Source organism: Vulpes vulpes, unplaced genomic scaffold (assembly GCF_048418805.1).
Source record: "Vulpes vulpes isolate BD-2025 unplaced genomic scaffold, VulVul3 u000000652, whole genome shotgun sequence".
NCBI lineage: Eukaryota > Metazoa > Chordata > Mammalia > Carnivora > Canidae > Vulpes > Vulpes vulpes.
The window spans coordinates 2,829,187-2,850,747 of NW_027325771.1; the positions used below are offsets into that span (position 1 = coordinate 2,829,187).

General features: G+C 35.3%; 1 protein-coding gene across 3 annotated transcripts in view; it reads right to left on the bottom strand.

The window, feature by feature from the left end:
* BDP1 (BDP1 general transcription factor IIIB subunit) overlaps positions 1–21,561 on the bottom strand; it is a 91,919-nt gene that overhangs the window by 58,187 nt on the left and 12,171 nt on the right. For all 3 annotated transcript variants that reach the window (XR_011999159.1, XM_072745366.1, XM_072745367.1), the window contains exons 7-13: positions 21,215–21,309; positions 14,039–14,093; positions 10,777–10,920; positions 7,644–7,922; positions 5,242–5,389; positions 1,427–1,585; positions 562–721 (exon numbers count right to left, since the gene is read on the bottom strand). Coding sequence is in view for 2 of the 3 variants with exons in the window: in XM_072745366.1 (XP_072601467.1) it covers positions 562–721; positions 1,427–1,585; positions 5,242–5,389; positions 7,644–7,922; positions 10,777–10,920; positions 14,039–14,093; positions 21,215–21,309 (1,040 nt within the window). In the remaining variant the exon portion in view is untranslated. The remainder of the gene's footprint in view (positions 1–561; positions 722–1,426; positions 1,586–5,241; positions 5,390–7,643; positions 7,923–10,776; positions 10,921–14,038; positions 14,094–21,214; positions 21,310–21,561) is intronic.

Genomic DNA, 21,561 nt, shown 5'->3' on the forward strand with positions numbered 1-21,561 from the left:
ACAAATTAAATGACTACCATTAGAAAATGCTTAGGTAAATCAGTAATGTGTTAATCTGATACAGCTATTAAAAGATTAAGCCCAAAAAAAAAAAAAAAAAGATTAAGCCCAAGAAAATGTTAATTAAGTAGTTTCAGAGAAAGAAGTTTTAAATATTTTGAATGTTATGATTTAAAACTACAAAAATGTTTACATACATAAAAAGAAAGACAAAGTTTATGAAGGATAAAGGACGTCTGTGTTTGGGAAATGATTGTGGATATAATTTTATGTAAAACTGGTTAAAAATATTTTTAATACAAAGTTTATATAAATGAGAGAGATCTGTTGCTAATGAGTATAATTGAAATGATTTGTCCTAGGTTCTTAAATGCATCAACAGGAAATAATTAAGATTATTTAATATTAATATTAACATTTAATATTCATATGTAAGTTCTTGTATCTTTGTTCTAGTATCAGTTACACTATCATGTACTTATTATAAGTTACACAATTTTACTCCCAACTAGGGAAAATTTTTGTGATTTTATTTTCCATAAAGTGTTTTTTAGTCTGTACCTTTTCTTTTGACATTTCTGCATGTAACATCTTGGTCTCTGCATCTGTTTTATCTTGTGAAAGAACAGTTTTCTTCCCAACTGCCCTTGATAAATTGGGTTTAGGTCTCTGTAATTGTCTTCTTCCTACCAGTTTAACATTTCTGGACTGATCAGTTTCCCTAAAAAACAATTATTATTTATCATTATTTAAAATGAACATTATGTAATAAATTGCACTAATATGCAGGTATAATCCAACAAAATTCTCAAAATAATTCTTTAAAAACTCACTCAAAAGTAGAAAAGAAGTCCCTTAAGCTTACTTACAATAAGGATAGCAAAGACAACTGAAAGAGCCAAGAGAGGTAACTAATTTATTCTATTAGATATTAAAAACAAGTTATTCAGCATCAATATTTTTTAAGATTTTACTTAGGGGTACCTGGGTGGCTCATTTGGTTAAGTATCTGCCTTCAGCTCAGGTCATGATCCCGAGGTTCTTCTCCCTCTCTCACTCCCCCTACTTGAGCACTATCTCTCTGTCAAATACATAAATAAAATCTTAAAAAAAATTTTAAATTTATTGAGAGACAGCATGCACACCCATAAGCAGGGGGAGCTGCAGGCAGATTATTTTAGAATTTCAGTGTAAGTCACCACTATGCATAAAATTCCTATCATGATTATACATTTGATATGAAAGAAAATTTTCTGTAATCAAATACAAAGTGATAAGCCTTTATGTCACATTCAGACCACGGTACAACTATACATTAAATGGTGTACCATCCCTTTCTAATCCCTAAAGAAAACATTATCATTTCTTAAGAAATCATTACAATTTTGCAAATAAATTTTAAAATCCTACCATGTAAAATACTTACAGTGATTTATTTTTTAGGTCAACACTCCTTTCTTCTGTACAATTACTTTCAGCATTATCCACTTCACACAGTGCACTAATTACAGCTTCTGATGAAGGCAAATCTGAAGGGCTTGATTCTGAAGCTTCAGTTGCTGATGACACAGCATCTTGTTGACCACTAAGCAGATGAAAACATCAGGAAGAATAGAATCCATAGTAATACATGTTTTACTACTTAAAATACTTTTCTAATATATAAAACCACTTCGGAAAATGATATTTCATATTTTGGAATTATCAATATCAATATTTTGGCTTTTCTATGATCCATCTTGTATCATCTCATTAAAAACTGTACCTTCAGGAGTGCCTGAGTGGCTTGGTCTGTTAAGCATCCAACTCTTGATTTAGGCTCAGATCATATCTTAAGATCATGAGATCGAGCCCTGAGTCAGGCTCCAGAATGAGCATGGAGCCTGCTGACAATACTTTACTATAGGGAACAACCTGAGGGTTGCTAGAGGGGAGGTGGACTGGGAATGGGATAATAGGGTGATGGACATGATTCCCCCCCCTCATTTTTTCTATTGTCTTTTCCCAACTAATCAGTAAGAGCTCTTTAAGTATTATTTTTTGATTAGATATTACCCATAAAACATCCCAAACAGTAGCTTGTCTTTCACTTTCTCTACAAAAACTTTTACCAAATATCTGAGTTTACTGCAATCAAATTCGTCAATTTTACCTTTTAAAGTTTTGCTTTTTATATCTTAAGAAATCCTTGACATCAGAAAGATACTTCCCAACACCTTCTCTAAAAGTTTTAAAGATTTGCCTTTTACGTGTACCCTTTAATCAATCAGAAATTTAGCATGCAGGGTAAAATAAGGATCTAACATTATTTAGTATTACTTAATATTAGATCTAACATCTAATGAATAGTTCACTCAATCTTCGTTCACTAATTTCTACTGCTATCTTTGCTATGTACAGATTCCTACATTTTATTCCCTAGATTTTATATTCAGTTTTCCTGAGTCAATTTGTCCCTGGGCCAGTAATACACTGCTATAATTACTCTAGCTTTTTTTTTTGTTTTTTTACTTTTAAAATATATGTTTTTACTCTAGCTTTAGAGTAAGTATTAATGTATTTCCTCCTCAGAAATATTGTTTTTCAAATTATATTTACTACTCATGACCCTTTGCTCTTGGGTGATTAATAATTTTAGAATCAGCTCATTGTTTTATAAAACCAGTTAGGATATTAGTCACTGCAGGGTTGTTTTTCCGCTAAAAAAAGGCATAGTATCTTTTGCATGTAGTTTATAAAATTAGTTGTATCTCTGAAGTCATAATTTAGATGTCCATCACTTAGCAAATTAAGGACCCAAGGTCCATGGCTCAGCTTCAAAGAAACTATTAATCTTCCAAACTGATGAAAAAACTAGCACAAAGGGACAAGTGGGACAATATCAAACTAAACAGCTTCAGCACAGCAAAGGAAATAATCAACGAAATCAAAAGACAACCTATGGAATGGGAGAATATATTTGTAAACTATCTGACACAAGCTTAATATCTAAAATATAAAAAGAATGCTATAATTCAATTAAAATAACCTAATTAAAAATATGAAAAGGAAATGAAGAGATATTTCTCCAAAGACAACACACAAACAGCCAATAAGTATATGTAAAGATCCTCAATATCACTAATTAAGGAAATGCAAATCAAAACTATAATGAAGGGGCACCTGGGTGGCTCAGTGGTTGAGCACCTGCGTTTGGCTCAGGGCGTGATCCCTGGGGTCCTGGGATCGAGTCCCACATCAGGCTCTCGGCAGCAGAGAGCCTGCTTCTCCCTCTGCCTGTGTCTGTGCCTCTCTCACTCTGTGTCTCATAAATAAATAAATAAAATAAAAATATATACATAGCAAAAACCATAATGAAGTATCACCTCACACAGGTCTGAATAACCGTTTTCAAAACACAAAGAAAATAGAAAATAACAAGTATTGGTGAGGACAAGGAAAACTGGTATCTGGGACACCTGGGTGGCTCAGCAGTTGAGCGTCTGCCTTTGGCTCAGGGTGTGATCCCAGAGTTCCAGGATCGAGTCCCACATCGGGCTTCCTGCATGGAGCCTGCTTCTCTATGCCTCTGCCTCTCATGAATAAATAAATAAAATCTTAAAAAAAAAAAAAAACTGGTATCTCTGTGCACTGTTGATGGGAAGGTAAAACAGCATGGCCACTGTGACAAAGAGCAGGGAGGCTCCTCAAAAAATTAAAAATAGAGGGATGCCTGGTTGGCTCAGTCGGTAGAGCATGTGGCTCTCAATCTTGGGGTTGTATGAGCCCCACGATGGGGGTTGAGATTATCTTAAAAAAATAATAAAATATCAAAAAATTAAAAACAGAACTATATGATTCATCAATCCCTCTTCTGGGTATTTATCTATAAGAAAAGGAAATAAGACCTCAAATAGCTTTCTGCATTCCAATGTTTATTAGAGTAATATTTAAAAGAGCTGAGAGATGGAAACAATCTAAATGTTCACTGACAGATGAAAGAATAAAGAAAATGTGATACATGCACACAATGTGATACATGCACACAATTATTTTAGCCATAAAAAAGAAGAAAACATCATCATATGCTGCAACACAGGTGAAACCTGAAAACATTATGCTAAGTGAAATAAGCCAGTCAGAGGCACCAGCATGGCTCAGCTGATTAAGCATCCCACTTCTGATTTCAGCATAGGTTATAATCTCAGGGCCACCTCTAACTTGCCCCACCCTTGTGCTCGCTCTCGGAAAGGAAAGGAAAGGAAAGGAAAGGAAAGGAAAGGAAAGGAAAAAGGAAAGGAAAAAGGAAAGGAAAAAGGAAAGGAAAAAGGAAAGGAAAAAGGAAAGGAAAAAGGAAAGGAAAAAGGAAAGGAAAAAGGAAAGGAAAAAGGAAAGGAAAAAGGAAAGGAAAAAGGAAAGGAAAAAGGAAAGGAAAAAGGAAAGGAAAAAGGAAAGGAAAAAGGAAAGGAAAAAAGGAAAGGAAAAAGGAAAGGAAAAAGGAAAGGAAAAAGGAAAGGAAAAAGGAAAGGAAAAAGGAAAGGAAAAAGGAAAGGAAAAAGGAAAGGAAAAAGGAAAGGAAAAAGGAAAGGAAAAAGGAAAGGAAAAAGGAAAGGAAAGGAAAGGAAAAAGGAAAGGAAAGGAAAGGAAAGGAAAGGAAAGGAAAGGAAAGGAAAGGAAAAAGGAAAGGAAAGGAAAAAAGGAAAGGAAAGGAAAAAGGAAAGGAAAGGAAAAAGGAAAGGAAAGGAAAAAGGAAAGGAAAGGAAAAAGGAAAGGAAAGGAAAAAGGAAAGGAAAGGAAAAAGGAAAGGAAAGGAAAGGAAAAGGAAAGGAAAGGAAAGGAAAGGAAAGGAAAGGAAAGGAAAGGAAAGGAAAGGAAAGGAAAAAGGAAAGGAAAAAGGAAAGGAAAAAGGAAACGAAAGGAAACGAAAGGAAACGAAAGGAAACAAAGGAAAAGAAAAAAGAAACCCAGGCAAACACTAACAACCATAAGACAACAGATGTAGCAAAGTAAGCACGAAAACAAACAGCAATATCAAATAACACACACAAATGATAAAAGGGTGATTTCATCAAGATACAACAATCTTAGATATGTAGGTACCTAACAGGAGCTTCAAAAGACATGAAAAAAAAAACAAAAAAAAAACAAATTGAGCAGAAAAGAGTAAAGAAAAGGCAAATTCATAATTAGAGTTGGAGACTTCACACTCCCCTCTCAGTAACAGAAGATGTAAACGAAGCCAGTAAAGGTATAGAAAAATACCTTGATAAAAGCATAGGGTCAGTTCTGTTCTCAGCCTTTTCAATGGAGGATAAATCCACAATGTCATCAATGTTTTGTATGCAAGGAAGTTTCTGTTCCTTATTGCCTTCATCTTCATTTATCTCAGGCCTTAAAGACTGACCTTTATCTACAAATACAAAATGCATGTTATTCTAAAAAATGAAAACATCTACCTTTTAAAGCATAAATGAAGTTATATAAAATGGTCTTTTTCCCTACAAATTATTCATCCATTCCACATTTAAGTTCCTATATAAAAGGCAGAGGTTTTAATTTTAGAACATTTATGAAAAGTTAATCAACACAGAACTGTGTAAGTTGTAACTGTGTTTTGAGAATCAGCCCAAATTCCCTCGGTAGTCTGCAGCATTTTTCTTTCATCTTGCTTAAATTTTAAATAGTTAAATTGACTTCTATATAGATGGTTAGGAAGCTACAGGTGGACTTGCCTATTCTCCTTCTGAAGAATCGTAATTAATAACACAGGAAAAGCTATCATTTATTAATAGTGATAAAAATTTTAAGTCCAACAAATGCATTATCTCATTTAATACAGAAAATAGACCTATTAAAAGGTGTTAAACCCATCACAAAAAAAAAAAAAAACAAAACAAAAAAAAAAAACATCACAGAGAAAAAGAACCTAAGTTCAAGATCTTAGCTGACTTATCCAAGGTCATAATTAGCAAATAAAAGAGCTGGAATCTAAACCAAGGTCTACTTGATTTCCAAAATCCAACTTCCTAATTACTGAGCTTTTCTGCTTTTTATGTAATATCTTTAATAGAAAAACCACAAAAAAGAGGGGCACCCGGGTGGCTAAGTGCTTGAGTGTCATCCTTTGGCTCAGGTCGTGATCTGGGATCAAGTCCCACATTTGGCTTCCTGCATGGGGCCTGCTTCACCCTCTGCCTATGCCTCTGCCTCTCTCTGTGTCTCATGAATAAAATATTTAAAAGTGAAGGAAGAGAAAGGAAGGAAGGAGGGAAGGAAAAGAAAGAAAGCTTATTCTAGTAGTTCTTTTAGATAAATTAACTCATTGTGGACTCTGAGGTGCTCTGTAGAGGTAGAACATGAACACCTATGATTTATTAAGAGACACAAGCAATATACAGCTAACTATATACACTGTTATGATTCTAATCACTGTTTGGTTTTAACTAAAAAAAAAATTAAAAATGTGGGGATCCCAGGCTCCATGTGGGGAGCCTGCTTCTCACTCTGCCTATGTCTCTGTCTCTCATGAATGAATAAATTAAAATCTTAAAAAAAAAAAAAAATCAAGACCTAAGATCAAGACCTGAACTGAAATCAAGAGGTAGATGCTTAACTGACTAAGCCACCTGGGCTCCAGAAACATATTTTAGGGAAAATCTCCCCAGTTTACTATGGTTTCCTTACCAGTCAACAATAAACTTCTTTCCTTTAAACTAAAAACCAGGGATGCCTGGGTGGCTCAGCGGTTGAGCATCTGCCTTTGTTTTTTTTGTTTTTGTTTTTTTTTTTTTAATATTTTATTTATTTATTCATGAAAGACAGAGAGAGAGAGGCAGAGACACAGGCAGAGGGAGAAGCAGGCTCCATGCAGGGAGCCAGACGTGGAACTCGATCCCAGGACTCCAGGATCAGGCCCCGGGCTGAAGGCAGCGCCAAACCGCTGAGCCACCCGGGCTGCCAGAGCATCTGCCTTTGGCTCAGGGTGTGATCCCGGAGTCCCAGGATCGAGTCCCACATCGGGCTCCCTGCATGGAACCTGCTTCTCCCTCTGCCTGTGTCTCTGCCTCTCTTTCTCTCTGTGTCTCTCATGAATAAAGTCTTTTTAAAAAAATAAAAATAAGGGATCCCTGGGTGGCTCAGTGGTTTAGCGCCACCTTCAGCTCAGGGCCTGATCCTGGAGATCCCGGATTGAGTCCCACATCAGGTTCTCTGCATGGAGCCGGCTTCACCCTCTGCCTGTGTCTCTGCCTCTCTCCCTGTGTATCTCATGAATAAATAAATAAAATCTTAAAAAATAAAAACCAAAGGACTTAACACAGTAACATGAATATAAAATACAAAATTTAAGCGTTACTAGTTGCTACTACCCAGAAGTATTTAAATTACACATCAGGGATCCCTGGGTGGCGCAGCGGTTTAGCGCCTGCCTTTGGCCCGGGGCGCGATCCTGGAGACCCGGGATTGAATCCCACGTCAGGCTCCCGGTGCATGGAGCCTGCTTCTCCCTCTGACTATGTCTCTGCCTCTCTCTCTCTCTCACTGTGTGCCTATCATAAATAAATAAAAAAAATTTAAAAAAATAAAAAAAAATAAATTACACATCATACTACAATACACATCTTCTTAAGTAATATAGGGACTATTAATATATTTTAAAAACTTACTTTTGCATTTTTCTCCTGTAGAATGACCTGATTGAACAGTGGGACTTTCTGAAAGATTTTTTACTTGTTTGCCAACTTCATCCTGATTCTTTCTTCTTCTTTTCTTTTGATTTAGGTCTGGTTCTAATGCAATCTGTTCTGAATCCTGTCCTGTTAAAGTCTGAGACTCTTGTCCTTCAACTATCTGAGCATCCTTTTGAGATGGTTCTGGGTCTGAAATTTTGGTGCTCAGAGATACATCTGGATCATCATTTCGTCCTTCGCTGGCAACTTTTTTCACTTTGAAAATAAGAGATGTTGTTATAAACATAGAAATAATCTACAGAAAAATTCTTAAAGATGGAGAAGATAAATACTCGAGGATATGTGGGCAAAAGTTTGAAGACAACCTAAAACAGCCAACTGGAAATGACTCAAGAACTTTAATATACTTATGCTATAAAACTTCTCACAACAGGGGATCCCTGGGTGGCGCAGCGGTTTGGCGCCTGCCTTTGGCCCAGGGCGCGATCCTGGAGACCCGGGATCGAATCCCACATCGGGCTCCCGGTGCATGGAGCCTGCTTCTCCCTCTGCCTGTGTCTCTGCCTCTCTCTCTCTCTCTCTCTCTCTCTGTGTGACTATCATAAATAAATAAATAAATTTAAAAAAAAAAAAAACTTCTCACAACAAATAATAATGAAGTATGCTTATAAGCAGTAATGTAAAAGATTTCAAGAACTATAGTTGCACAAAAAACTCAAGCTGCAGAAGAACATATACATAGTATGATACCATTTTTATTAAGCAAAAATAATTACATATTTCTAAGACACACATACACTTGAACAGAAGTGTTTACTCATAGTTATTCCTAGAAAATCTGGACAATTTTATTTGAGGGCAGGATACAATAGAGAATTCAACAAATTTATTTTCCACATCATTTATTTTTCAATGAATAATCTTTCTAACAAATATTTTTAAACCATTTCTAGTGCCCTTTTTATGAAGGGATATTAACAGTGAACTGTATCAAAAGATGAAAACAATAAATTTTTAAAAATCAAGTAAGAAAGAGCACCATGGAGACATCAATCGAAAGCAAACATAACATCACAACCACAATCGACCAAGACATCTTCCCTAAAAATACCTAATTTAAAAAATAATAAAATTCAATGTCATTTATTTTTGCTCAGAAGAAAAAAAAAAGCCATAACAAGATTTTAAAACTGAAAAGGTAACACTGGATTCTCTACCAGAGTAATAAACAGTAATTTTGAAATTATGAGACTTACAATAATATATCTCAAAATTCTCACATTAAGATACAATGAGTTATGTATGCTATCACCTGTAATAGGATGATGTTAATCTATCTATTTTAATATATCTATCTCCCATAGCCAAATATAGTAAGTCAAAGAAACGACTAAAGAATGAAATAATTTTGTAGTTACCAATACTATTTTTTAAATGATACAGACATCAAACTCCAGAAAAAATAAATGCTGGATTACTCTGTGCAGAAGAGAGTTAATGTAGCAGACCTCACTGCTATCCCTTCAAACACCTGCTTAAAAGGTTGGCCTTTGGGCTGTGCCTAGAAAGGTGAGGTCAGGAGAATCCACAAAAGTGGTTCACTGTGCCTAAAATGTTCATATTGGGCAGCTCCGGTGGCTCAGCGGTTTAGCGCCACCTTTTGGTCTAGGGTGTGATCCCGGAGACCCGGGATCCAGTCCCGCATCAGGCTCCCTGCATGGAGCCTGCTTCTCCCTCTGCCTGTATCTCTGCCTCTCTCTTTCTGCGTCTCTATGAATAAATTAATAAAATCTTTAAAAAATAAAAAATAAAATAAAATGTTCGTACCAACAATGTGATTTATGCCAATTATTTTTGTTTTGCGAGTTCCAAATTCCTTATGTACAAGGCAGAGATGGTGTCTACATGACCAGTGTCCAATAAAAATCTTAGATATTTTCTTTTTTTTTTTTTTTTAAGATTTTACTTATTTATTTATTCATGAGACACAGAGAGAGAGATGGAGAGGCAGAGACACAGGCAGAGGGAGAAGCAGGCTCCATGCAGGGAGCCCAACATGGGACTCGATCCCGCGTCCCAGGATCACGCCCTGAGCTGAAGGTGGCGCTAAACCGCTGAGCCACCGGGCTGCCCGGATACTGAGTTTCTAATAAGCTTTGCTGATAGACAACTTGCTACATATCTCTTCATGACTTGCTGCTACACAAATGAAGCACATTCTGTGTGACTCTAGGGGAAAGGACTTTTGTAAGCTTGCACCTAGATTCCCCTACACTTTGAGCCACGTCTTTTCTCTCTGCTGATTTTATTCCATATCCTTTCACTCTAACAAATCTCAGCTGTTTGTATAACCATATGCTGGATCTTATGAGTCTACTAGCAAGAAATCAAACCTAGCAGTAGTCTTGCAGACCCCCAGTGCAGGCACTTACGGCCCCAGGTTCAAGTTTTGCCTCTGCCACTACTAAAACTGTGAGACACAAGGTAAAAGAACAATATCTCCAGGGCTGTTTCCAAGTGACAACAAATGGAAAGGGTCTGGAATGCAGACTACCTAACATACAAAATTCCGTACAGTTCCATGATTCTTTAAAGCTCTAGAATATAACCACTGTCCTCTTAGATCACAATTCAAATAATTAAGAAATTACATGTCTAAAAATAGTAAAACCTACATATAAACAAGTTTCTACCTAGTACAGGTCAACATTAACCCTCAGATATAAATTGTACTCAAACAATACAATTCAGTCAAAAGCAGAAGTATCAGAGTTCCAGTTTTTAAATATTAGAATTTTGTACCAGGTTTTACAAAGGAAAATGACAGTAAGTAACCAAACATGACACCTCCAAATTCCAACGCTCTTTTATTAGCTACAACTACACTCTAGTTCAAGAAAGATGTCAAATAACCCCACCATGCCAATCATAAAATTTACAAAGAAGTACTATTTTGGGCCAGATAACCGAAAGCCAAGAAAAATCAATTCTCCCCTATTGGATGCCCTAATGATCTCAACTACCTGAACTACAAAGGAATGCTCAAGACCTGAGTGATAAGACTCTAAGTCTATTTTTAAATAACAGAACACACTTTCTTTTACTCTACCTTTTACATTTTTCCGTGGTTTAGAGGATTTCTTCTCCTTTACGCTCTGATTTTTAACAGATTTTTGTTTTCTTTTCTCTTCTTCAGCAAGAACTTTCTGAAGCAAATGAGCAAAAAAATCGAAGTCAAAAGGGCGCTTTTCCTCTGTTTAAAAAAAGAAAGAAAAAGAAACTTCAAGTTTTTATTTTTAAAGAAGAATTTAAGTATCATGATATGACATCAAAAGCAAATGGGCTTATGAGGAGAATGGATAACCAACTCTAATCACTATACTACAGTCAAACAAAGGAAAACAGCAATAAAGAGGAATAAGCTGCAGTTTAAAAAAAATTTTAAAAAAATAATAAAATAATAAAAAAAAATTAAAAAGGGGGATCCCTGGGTGGCTCAGCGGTTCGGCAGCTGCCTTTGGCTCAGGGCGCGATCCTCGAGTCCCGGGATCGAGTCCCGCATCGGGCTCCCGGCATGGACCCTGCTTCTCCTTCTGCCTATGTCTCTGCCTCTCTCTCTATCATAAATAAATAAATGTTTAAAAAAAAAAAATTAAAAAGGAACCACATACTGATATAAGTGATATTGTAAGAGAATCTCAAAAATGCTAAGTCAGATATAAAAGAGTACAAAAAAAAAAATAAAAGAATAAAAGACTACATAGTGTATGATGCCATGAATAAGAAGTTCTAGTACAGGCTAAGCCAACTAACCGATGATGATTCAAATAAAAACGATGGTTGCCCTGCATCAGGATGGCTGTGGAAACTGACTAGAAAGGGATACAAGGGACCTTTCTAGAGTGGTGAAAATGTTTCATACCTTTGTTTCAGGTGGTGGTTACACGGGTATACTCTTTGTCAAAGCTCAAAATATAAATTGCACTGTAAGTATATTATCAACCAACTTTAAGACAACTTAGATGACTAATTCCTCAAAAGCCTCTCCACCACCACATGTCCTCTGTTCATTACACCCCTTTCACTATTTATCCAAGTATAAGCAAACAAGGAAACAAATGAATTGCGATCAGGATCACATTTACTAAATACTTATCAACATCCATTACATAAGGAAGAGCCATGAATGGGGTGACTTGCAGGCTCAGTCAGGAGACTGAGTCATGTGACTCTTGATCTCAAGGTCTTGAGTTCAAGGCCGTGTTACATGTGGAGCCTACTTTTAAAAATTTTTTAAAAAAAAAGGAGAAGGAGAGGAGGAGGAGACCAAGACGGAGGAGAGGAAGAGAGAGCCACAAATAAATCAGGAATCAAAACATTACAGGAGTCAAATCTTTGTCTAACATCTACATCTAAATTACAATGAATGTAGAGAAAATTATGTTCTATACACATAAGCCCCAAGATTGGTTTAATTGCAAGATGGTTACAACATGGCCTCAAAAACATATATATATATCATAAAAAAGTAAATTAGCCTCAAGAAACCAACCCCAAACCTGGGATTCCTGAAGGCCCTGATTATTGTGGATTCAGCCTTTTTCTGTTCTGACCCTCCACAACAATGATTCTGAAAAATACAGCATTAAAATCATTCTCAGAGGATGGGGCACCTGGCTGTGACTCAGTCAGTAGAACATGCAGCTCTTAATCTTGGGGTTGGAGTTTAAACCCCACGTTGGGACTAGAAATTGCTTAAATAAATAAACTTTTAAAAAATAAAATAATTTTCAAAGGAATTGAACATAGAAGTTATAAAAGAAAAAAAAAATGGGGGACTTAATTTTTTTTTAATTTTCCACTACAAAGCACCCAAATCAGTGAATATAGCTACAATAACGGTTTTAACAATGGCTCCACACCCCATAAAGCCTTTACAGATATATGGATTCTTTTTTTCTTATAATGCACTCAACATAATACACAGTTTCAGGACCACCTCTCCAAAATGGAGAAGGATGAGGACCAAAACAATTCTTCCAGGAGCCACTCCTGGAAGGGTGTCCCTGAGAATCCTGTACAACACTGGGTGTAGAGTCTAGTCATCTACCTTAGTGTCTACTCATAAAGTAAACACACAGGCTATATAACATCAATCCTCAGTAGAAGTTTTGTTCTCAGATTAGCACTACAGGAAATGGACACGGAGTTCATTTATTTATCATGAAACATTGAGAACTGTCTTCCACACAAAGAATATAAGTACTACTTTATTATTTTTTTAAATAAGTGTCAAATCTTTTTGTTTTTTTTTTAAGTTTACTTTTTTAGTAATCTGTACAGCCAACATAGGGCTCTAATGCATGATCCCAAAATCAAGAGTCACATGCTCTTCTGACTGAGCTAGCCAGGCATCCTTATAGGAACTATTTTAAACAATGCACTCAATTTTGTTTTGCTGTACAGATCCCTTGACGTTTTCCTCTGGACTCAAACAAAAAACAAAAAAAAGTTAATTTTAATGAGGCTTTTACTTAAAAGCTGAAAAATGTATAGCACTCTTTCAAATCAGGTCAAAATTAAAATGCCATCTTTTCGGAGAAAACTTTCCTGACCACTCAATCTACACATCCACTCTTCACTCCCTCTTCTTCTTAGAAATTACTCACTTTCTGCTTATTTTCTCCTCTCAGCTATCTAATTAGACTGACAGCTCTAAAAACAGGTTTCTCAAATGCCCTGTTCACCATTACATCCTCTGCCTAGAACATTAAGTAGCACACAGGAGGTGTTCAGTATTGTTAAGTTAATGAATGACCACTAGAAGGAATCATCTATAGTATAAGTTCTTCAGAAACAACTTCTTGAATACAGATCCCTCAAAAAAAAAAAAAAAATTTAGAAATGGTGTCTTCAGGGACACATGGATGGCTCAGTCAGTTGAGCATTCAACTCTTGATTTTGGCTCAGGTCATGATCTCAGGGTTCTGGAAGGTAGCACTGGGTTAGACAGCTTGAGATTCTCTCTCTCCCTCACTCTCTGCCCCTCCCCCAGAGGAGCTCTCTCCATCTCTCTCTAAAATAAATAAATAAATCTTAAAAAAAAAATAGTTATCTTCAGTTCCTCTTTAACTTCTGGAACTCAGAACTCGGCTTACTTGGGCTTCTTGATGTTTTAGCTAATCCCTTGCCTATAGATCTGTTATCAGCTCCCAGACCTGCACTGCTGAAGAGAAAAATCTCCAGCCTCATTCTTCCTATGACAATAAAGAGACAAAACAAATCTAAAACACAGTGAATCCAAAGATAAAACATTGGTCATTTTTTAAGATCTCCAGTGATAACGTTTCAAAAGAGGTCTTAATACTTACGAAAGGCTTTGTCTATTCTCCATCCATTTGTTTTCTCTTCACGTTTAAATTTATTCTGTTAATAAAAGAAGACAAAAGCCTATGGTAATTTTCTCCCATTAAAAAAGTGAAGATTACAGGGGTGTCTGGGTGGCTCAATGGTTAGGCATCTGACTCTTGATTTCTGCTCAGGTCATGATCTCAGGGTCATGAGACAGAGTCTCATATCAGGCTCTGCACTGGGCGTGAAGTCTGTTTGAGATTCTCTCTCACTCTCCCTCTGCCCCTCCTCACTCACACATGTTTTCTTTCTCTCTCTCTCTCTCTCTCTCTCTCTCAAAAAAAAGAAAAAAAAAATGGGACACCTGGGTGATTCAGTCAGTTAAGCATCTGCCTTCAGCTCAGGTAATGATGTCAGAGTCCTGGGATGGAGCGCCGGATCCGGCTCCATGCTCAGTAGGGAGCCTGCTTCTCCCTCTCCCTCCACCACTCCCCCTACTTGTAATCTCTCTCTCAAATAAATAAGTAAATTCTTTAAAAATAAAAAAGATCTGAAGATCTTCAAAAAAAAGCAGATTACATTTAAAAGTAAGTATTAAAACAAATTCTTATAATAACAAATGGTTCTCTTCTAAATAACATCTTTGCCAATAGGCAAGCAACTTAAACCTTCAGTGTTTTAATAATAGGGATAAAGATTTATACTGAACTCTTTGAACCTCCTTATAATCAACAGCATAAATCAGCAATGGAAGCTAGATTTATAGAAGATACAAAAAAATAAAGCCAACTAGCCTAGTAACAAATCAAACTGTCAATCAATTAAGCTAACTAATATTAGCACTTCAAAAACTAATATATTCTTCACATCAAGTTAAATATGTTATTATTCTAATGATTTTTAGGCATTGAGGAGAGACTATAAAGAAGCAAAATAATTTTTTAGTAAGGCTAAGTTTATCTTTTGAGTCTTCTTTATATTAAGGCACATTTCTTGATTTTCTGAGAATAAACGATCACACCATTCTAAGTTGCACTCCAGATTACTTTCATTAAGATGGAGATGGTTAAAATTTAAGGTTCAATCCATCCTGAAGTCATTATGAAGTGTGAAAGTATACACTTGTGTTTGAGAATGTCTAATCATGCATAAATATCCTGGAGAGAAGAAATCACCAATTTCTCTTTTCCATAAATTAGTAGTCTAAAAACGTTTATTGAAAACACAAAAATCAAACTTTATATTGGGAAAAAAGAGAAAATCACACAAAACAAAGTACTTCATGGCCTCTTTCTTCCCGAAAAGAACCCAACCCGTACTGTGACTTAAAAAAGAAATTCAATTTCTTGTCTTCCTTTACTATTTATCATTCAAGGGCACATTTTTAATCTCTTTAGTTTATCCTTGCCCATTCTTTAAACAACTTCACAGGATTTTAATATCTTTTTATCTAATTGTTACTCTTTTTTCCCAGTCTTTTCTTTTTTTTTTCTCCCAGTCTTTTCTTCATAAATCTTACTACCAAGTAACATACAACTTTTCAAAGATCATCATCTTTCTCCTACAAAGATATTATTCTTTAAACATCTCCTTGAAAAAAATAAAAAACTCCTTGAAAGTTACTTCCATAAATGACAGGCTATCATCACTAAATTAAATATCCTAGGAAAAATGTCAGTAAGCTTTAGGTATTATTCAATTTTAAAACAATACTGCAGCATATTTTACCTAAATGGGAATATAATTGATAACTTTTAAGACATTTTTAAAGAATGTATTATTATTCATTGAATTTATAGACAGAAACTCTTCCAGACTAAATTCCATGATTGTAAAATAAATCCCATTATATCCAACTCTAACACTGATAAAATAATTGGTTATAGGCTTACTCAACACATCCAGCCACACCAAAAATTACTTTACCACTGAACAAAATAAATGAATCAACTATTTCCAAACCCTGGACAATAGCAAGAGCAAAACTACAACCCCATATTTCCGGAGAGAATGGAAATACCTAAGATGTACCAACATTCACCCTGGCTCTCTGACTGGGCTAAATTTCCTAAACAGTGAAGAAGAAATAAAGGTCAAAGAGAGGAGAGCTCTCACTGAGCTAAGGAAGTAGAGAATCATTAGGAATTCTAGAAAGACTGCTATTTAAAAGGGGAGCCTCACAAGCCCAGGAGAAGTATCCCATGGGTCCTTATTCTACATCTGGGTTCCACATGCCACAGCATGTGGCCTAGTAGAGAACTCCAGGAATGAGAGCATAACACACGGAGGTAACAGAATTCTAGCCCACACAAATGGAAAGTTAACACCCAAACATTTACTTCAGATACCAGAAGAGCCACCTCTTAGAGATAAGGACCAGTCTTGGAGCAGCCTTTCTCAACTGGGGTTCTAGCCATGAGAATTAGACCCTAATCCCCTAAAGAATACACTATGAGTCACCTTCTCTCCCATGCATCTAGAACAGTACTAATATGACAGTCCTTGGAGAACTTAGAAAAAAGTAATTCAAATTATTTTGATGGTTCAGATGAGAAACCCAGAATAAGGATCAATCTAGATTTGCCTTATTAAAGCCTAAAACCAAGCCTTGACAGGAACAAGGAGGGGTGGGAAGACATTGGCTGCCTTTTAGAATAAAATTTAACACTCCTTAAAGGAAAAAAACAAACAATCCAGACATTATCAAATATATCATCCACAATGTCTAGTACTCAATTTACAAAACTCCGTAACATGAGAAAAGACAGAAAAATGTGATACACAAGGAAAAAAAGGAGACTCAACAGAAATAGATCTCAACACGACATAAACATTGAAATTAGCAGACAAAAAAATTAAAGTACCTGTTATTAATGTGTTCAATGATTTAAAGGAAAATACAGAATGAACAGATAGGGAAATCTCAGCAGAAGAAAGGAAACTAAGAAAAATAACCAAGTGGAAATTACAGAAATAAAAAATAGAACATGAGAAACGAAGCATTCACTGAATATGCTTATCTGCAGATCAAAGAAAGTAAAGACACTCAACTTGTGAATAGAGTAATGGAAACTAACCAAGTTAAATACAAAACATAACAACAACAAAAAAAAATCTAACAGAGCCTGAAGTATAATCTTATGTACACTAACACACGTAAGTGGGATCCCAGAGAGAGAGCAAAACAATGTATCACATACAGAGGAAGAATAACATAAATATGACCGATTCTTCATCAGAAACACTGGAAGTCAGTGGACAATGGAATGACCATTTTAAAACACTGAAAGGAAAAACTGTTAAATCACTTGGCTATCCAGCAAAATATCCTGCAAAAGTGAAGCTGAAATAGAGACCTCAGATAAATCAAAGTTGAGAGAATTTTTCAACAGCAGATCTGCCTTTCAAACCTGTAAGACATTATAAGCATCAAAAAATGGTGGCTAAATACTAAACGTGGCTATGTACTAAAACTAGTTTCCTTTTTCTACTCCATTTCCTTTAAAGATAAAAGACTTTAAAATAAGTTTGACATAAAACTGGGTTACGTAAAAAGTGAAATATACAATAGCACAAAGGCTGAAGGGTAAATGGAATATACTTTTAAGAGTTTATTACTTGTGGAATATGAAGTATAAAGAATGAAATTGTACAAAAGAAAAAATTAAATACAATTTATCTGAGTAACCCAAAAGGCGGCAGCAAACAAGGAGTAAAAAACATAAGAGGAAAATATTGAGATGGCAGACGTAAACCCAGTCATATCAATTATTACATTAAAGTAAATGAATTTTAAAGTAAATTACATGGAAATGTACAACAGACATCTCATGCTATTTTTAATCAAAGGTCAACGTAAGAATTCAATTAACATTTTTTCATGCCAGAAATGCAACCTATAACATAATTAAATTAAAAAGTAGAGCATCAGACTGGATAAATTGCTGCAGCGACTGGAAAATAGTGTGGATATTCTTCAAAAAAATAAAACAAAATTATCATGATACAGCAATCTTACCTCTGCATCTTTACCTGAAACAAACAAAATTATCTTCTTGAAAAGATATACTATCCCCCTGTTCACTGTAACATTATTTACAAAGCCAAGACAATCTAGTGTCCAGTGACAAATGAATAAAGAAAATATGGCATATAGGTGTGTGTATAGGAATATTAGTGGTAAAGAAATCCTGCCATTTGTAACATCGTGAATTGGCACTGAAAACATTATGCCAAGTGAAATATATCAGAGAAGGACTTATGATATATTATCAATTCGATAAAATATTAAAAGCCAATGCACTCAAAGAACTTCAATATACATGAACTTCAATATATATTAAAAACTGATAAATAGGGTCACCTGGGTGGCTCAGTCAGTTAAGCATCTGCCTTTAGCACAGGTTATGATCTCAGGGTTTTGGGATTGAGCCCTGCGTTGGGTCTCCCTGCTCAGCAGGAGAGCCTCCTTCTCCCTCGCCCTTTGCCCTTCCCCGTCATTCGTGCTTGCTCACTCACTCTCAAAATTTTTTTAAATCTTAAAAAAAAAACAAAAAAAACCAGATAGATATAAACACAGAAACAGACAAATCTGTAATTATGGTTGCAGATGTCAATTCTTCTCTCAGTTAACTGATAGAGAACTAGATAAAACATCCAACAACTAGAGGACACACTCATTTAAAGTGCACCAGGAATACTGACCAAGTATAAAAGATTTTAAAATAAATCTCAGAAAATGGAAATCTTATAGATCGTCTTATTTCACACTCACAATGGAATTAAGGTAGAGGGATCCCTGGGTGGCGCAGCGGTTTGGCGCCTGCCTTTGGCCCAGGGCGCGATCCTGGAGACCCGGGATCGAATCCCACGTCAGGCTCCTGGTGCATGGAGCCTGCTTCTCCCTCTGCCTGTGTCTCTGCCTCTCTCTCTCTCTCTCTCTCTGTGACTATCATAAATAAATAAAAATTAAAAAAAAAAAAAAAGAATTAAGGTAGAAAACAGTAAGATATTTACCAATGTCCCAAATATTTGGAAATTAACACACTTCTAAATAACTGACATGTAAAGAAATCACAAGGAAGGGGCACCTGGGAGGCTCAGTGGTTGAGTGTCTGCCTTTGGCTCAGGTCGTGATCCTGGGATCCTGGGATTGAGTCCCGCATCAGGCTCCCCAGAGGGAGCCTGCTTCTCCCTCTGCCTATGTCTCTGCCTCTCTCTCTCTCTGTGTCTCTCATGAATAAATAAATAAAATCTTAAAAAAAAAAAAAAAAGGAAAGAAATCACAAGGAAAACTAGAAAATACTTTTAACTTAATAATGAAAAAACCTCAAAATTTATGAAATGCAACAAAAGCAGTGCTCAGATAAAAATGTATACCTTTGTACGTCTAATTAGAAAAGAAAAAGGGGTTAAAATCAATTTTCCAAATTTTCATCTTAAGAAGAAAAATAGAGAAAATTAAAGGCACAGTAAATAAAAGAAATGAAATGTTAAAGAGTTAAAAAAATAAAAGTCATTCATTAAAAATACTTTTGGAAGTCAAAATACCCTTAGCAAGAAAAAGGAAAAAGAGAGAGAGAGAAGGAAAATATCAATTATCAATCAAAGAGGAAAACATTAAAATTATTAGTAAACAGTACGAAAACTTCATGCCTATAAATTCAGCAGCTTAGCATCAAAACTGACACAAGAAACTGCAAATCTAAATATACCTATAGATATTAAAGAAATGGAATGTATAATCAAATTCTTCCTGCAAAGAAAATTACAGGCCCAGATGGTTTCACTGTTGAATTCTATCAAACATTAAAGGAGAAATACCACTAATCTTAAATTTGTTCACATAAAAGAGGGAACATGTTCCAGCTCAATTTCTATCCCCACAATAATCCAAAACATTTTAGACAAAGATATTAAAAAAAAACTACAGGAATGCCTGGGTGGCTCAGTGGTTGAGCGTCTGCCTTCAGCTCAGGCCACGGTCCCAGGGTTGTGGGATCAAATCCCGCATCAGGCTCCCCGTGACGAGCCTGCTTCCCCTTTGCCTATGTCTCTGCCTCTCTCTCTGTGTCTCAGGAGTAAACAGACAAAATGTTTGAAAAAAACAAAATTACAAGATATTTCTCATAAACAAATATGCAAAAAGCCCTCAGGAAAATACAATAAAATTAAACATACCAAAGGAATAATACAATTTTGGTTCAACATTTGAAAATCAATATAACTGACTAGTCCATTTTTACTTTTTACTCTTCTATACTTTTGCCCAAAGACCTGTGGGAACTGCACCAACCTTAGGAGAGGAATCTAAATAATTTGAGAAAAACAGTCTAGTGACAAATTTATCATTAATTACTCAGATCAGAAAGCTCCCTAGACAATCAATTTCTAGCCTTCACAGTTTAACATTTTGTTCTCTTTATAAAGATCAACATTAGGAAAAGAACATAAATAATATAAACAATTCTTCATCTTTTGCAGAAACAGAATGACAATTACACTATACAATGGTCCACAGGTAAAGGATCCATACCTAGTCTAGTTCAAGAAAAAATCTTTCATAGTATTCTTTTAATTAATGAAACAAAAAACCCATGGTTGAATAAAGATCTCACCATAAATTAGAAATGCATTACAGCAACATAGTGTGCACTCCAAAAGAATAAAATAGAGAATGCTCATTCTTTCAGACATAATAAAGCACTAACTTGCATCATTGTTGTTAATAGTGTCCCTGACTGTCCAAAAGTTAAGGCAGCATAGGAAATCAATGGTTAGATGAGATAATAAGAATTATTTAACTTAGCGTACTTCTCTTCATGCCTTCCTAGGAAATTCAGAAATACATTGTGTTCAGAAGCCATCCTTAACCCAAAAATTCTAGTACATTTATCTTCCCTCTCCAATATTCAGCTCTTCTTTTATCTTATATTTGGTGGTTTTAGGGGTACTCCCTCAAATCCATTTTAGAAGTGGGCAAGAAAACAAATAATATGCTAAAGCTAAGGAGACTGTACTCATATTAGAATTGAGTAATACTGCATTACTTTCTGAGCTATGAAAAGGGAAAGATCTACCCAAAACATAGTAGACAACAAGAATTGACTGAGGTTTACATAAAGTAAAAAAAAAAAAAAAAAACCTAGTAATTTTTGGTCCTTTTCCAATCAACGAATATCATGGGTGTACTTTACCTTAATTTCTATCCTTGCTCTGTGAGGAAAAAGCTGTCCAATCATAGAAAAGTCAGTTCCTACCATGCTGATGGCTAAAAAAAACATATCCGTTTCTGTAAAAATAAAAGATTTACAAAGAATGAAATTAAACTCAATGTTTCAGAGGAAAAAATCTTAGATTAAGTATACATTTTGGGTTAAAAATAAATGAGTACTTAACAGTCTTTAGGAAATATTTAGTGAATTTTATTGCAAAGAACTTCAAGAATTTAAAATATTTCTAAATTTTCATACAGAAATTAATATAAGAAATTTGTATGCTCATACCAAAGCAACTGGAATAAAAAAAAATAAAGATGACAACA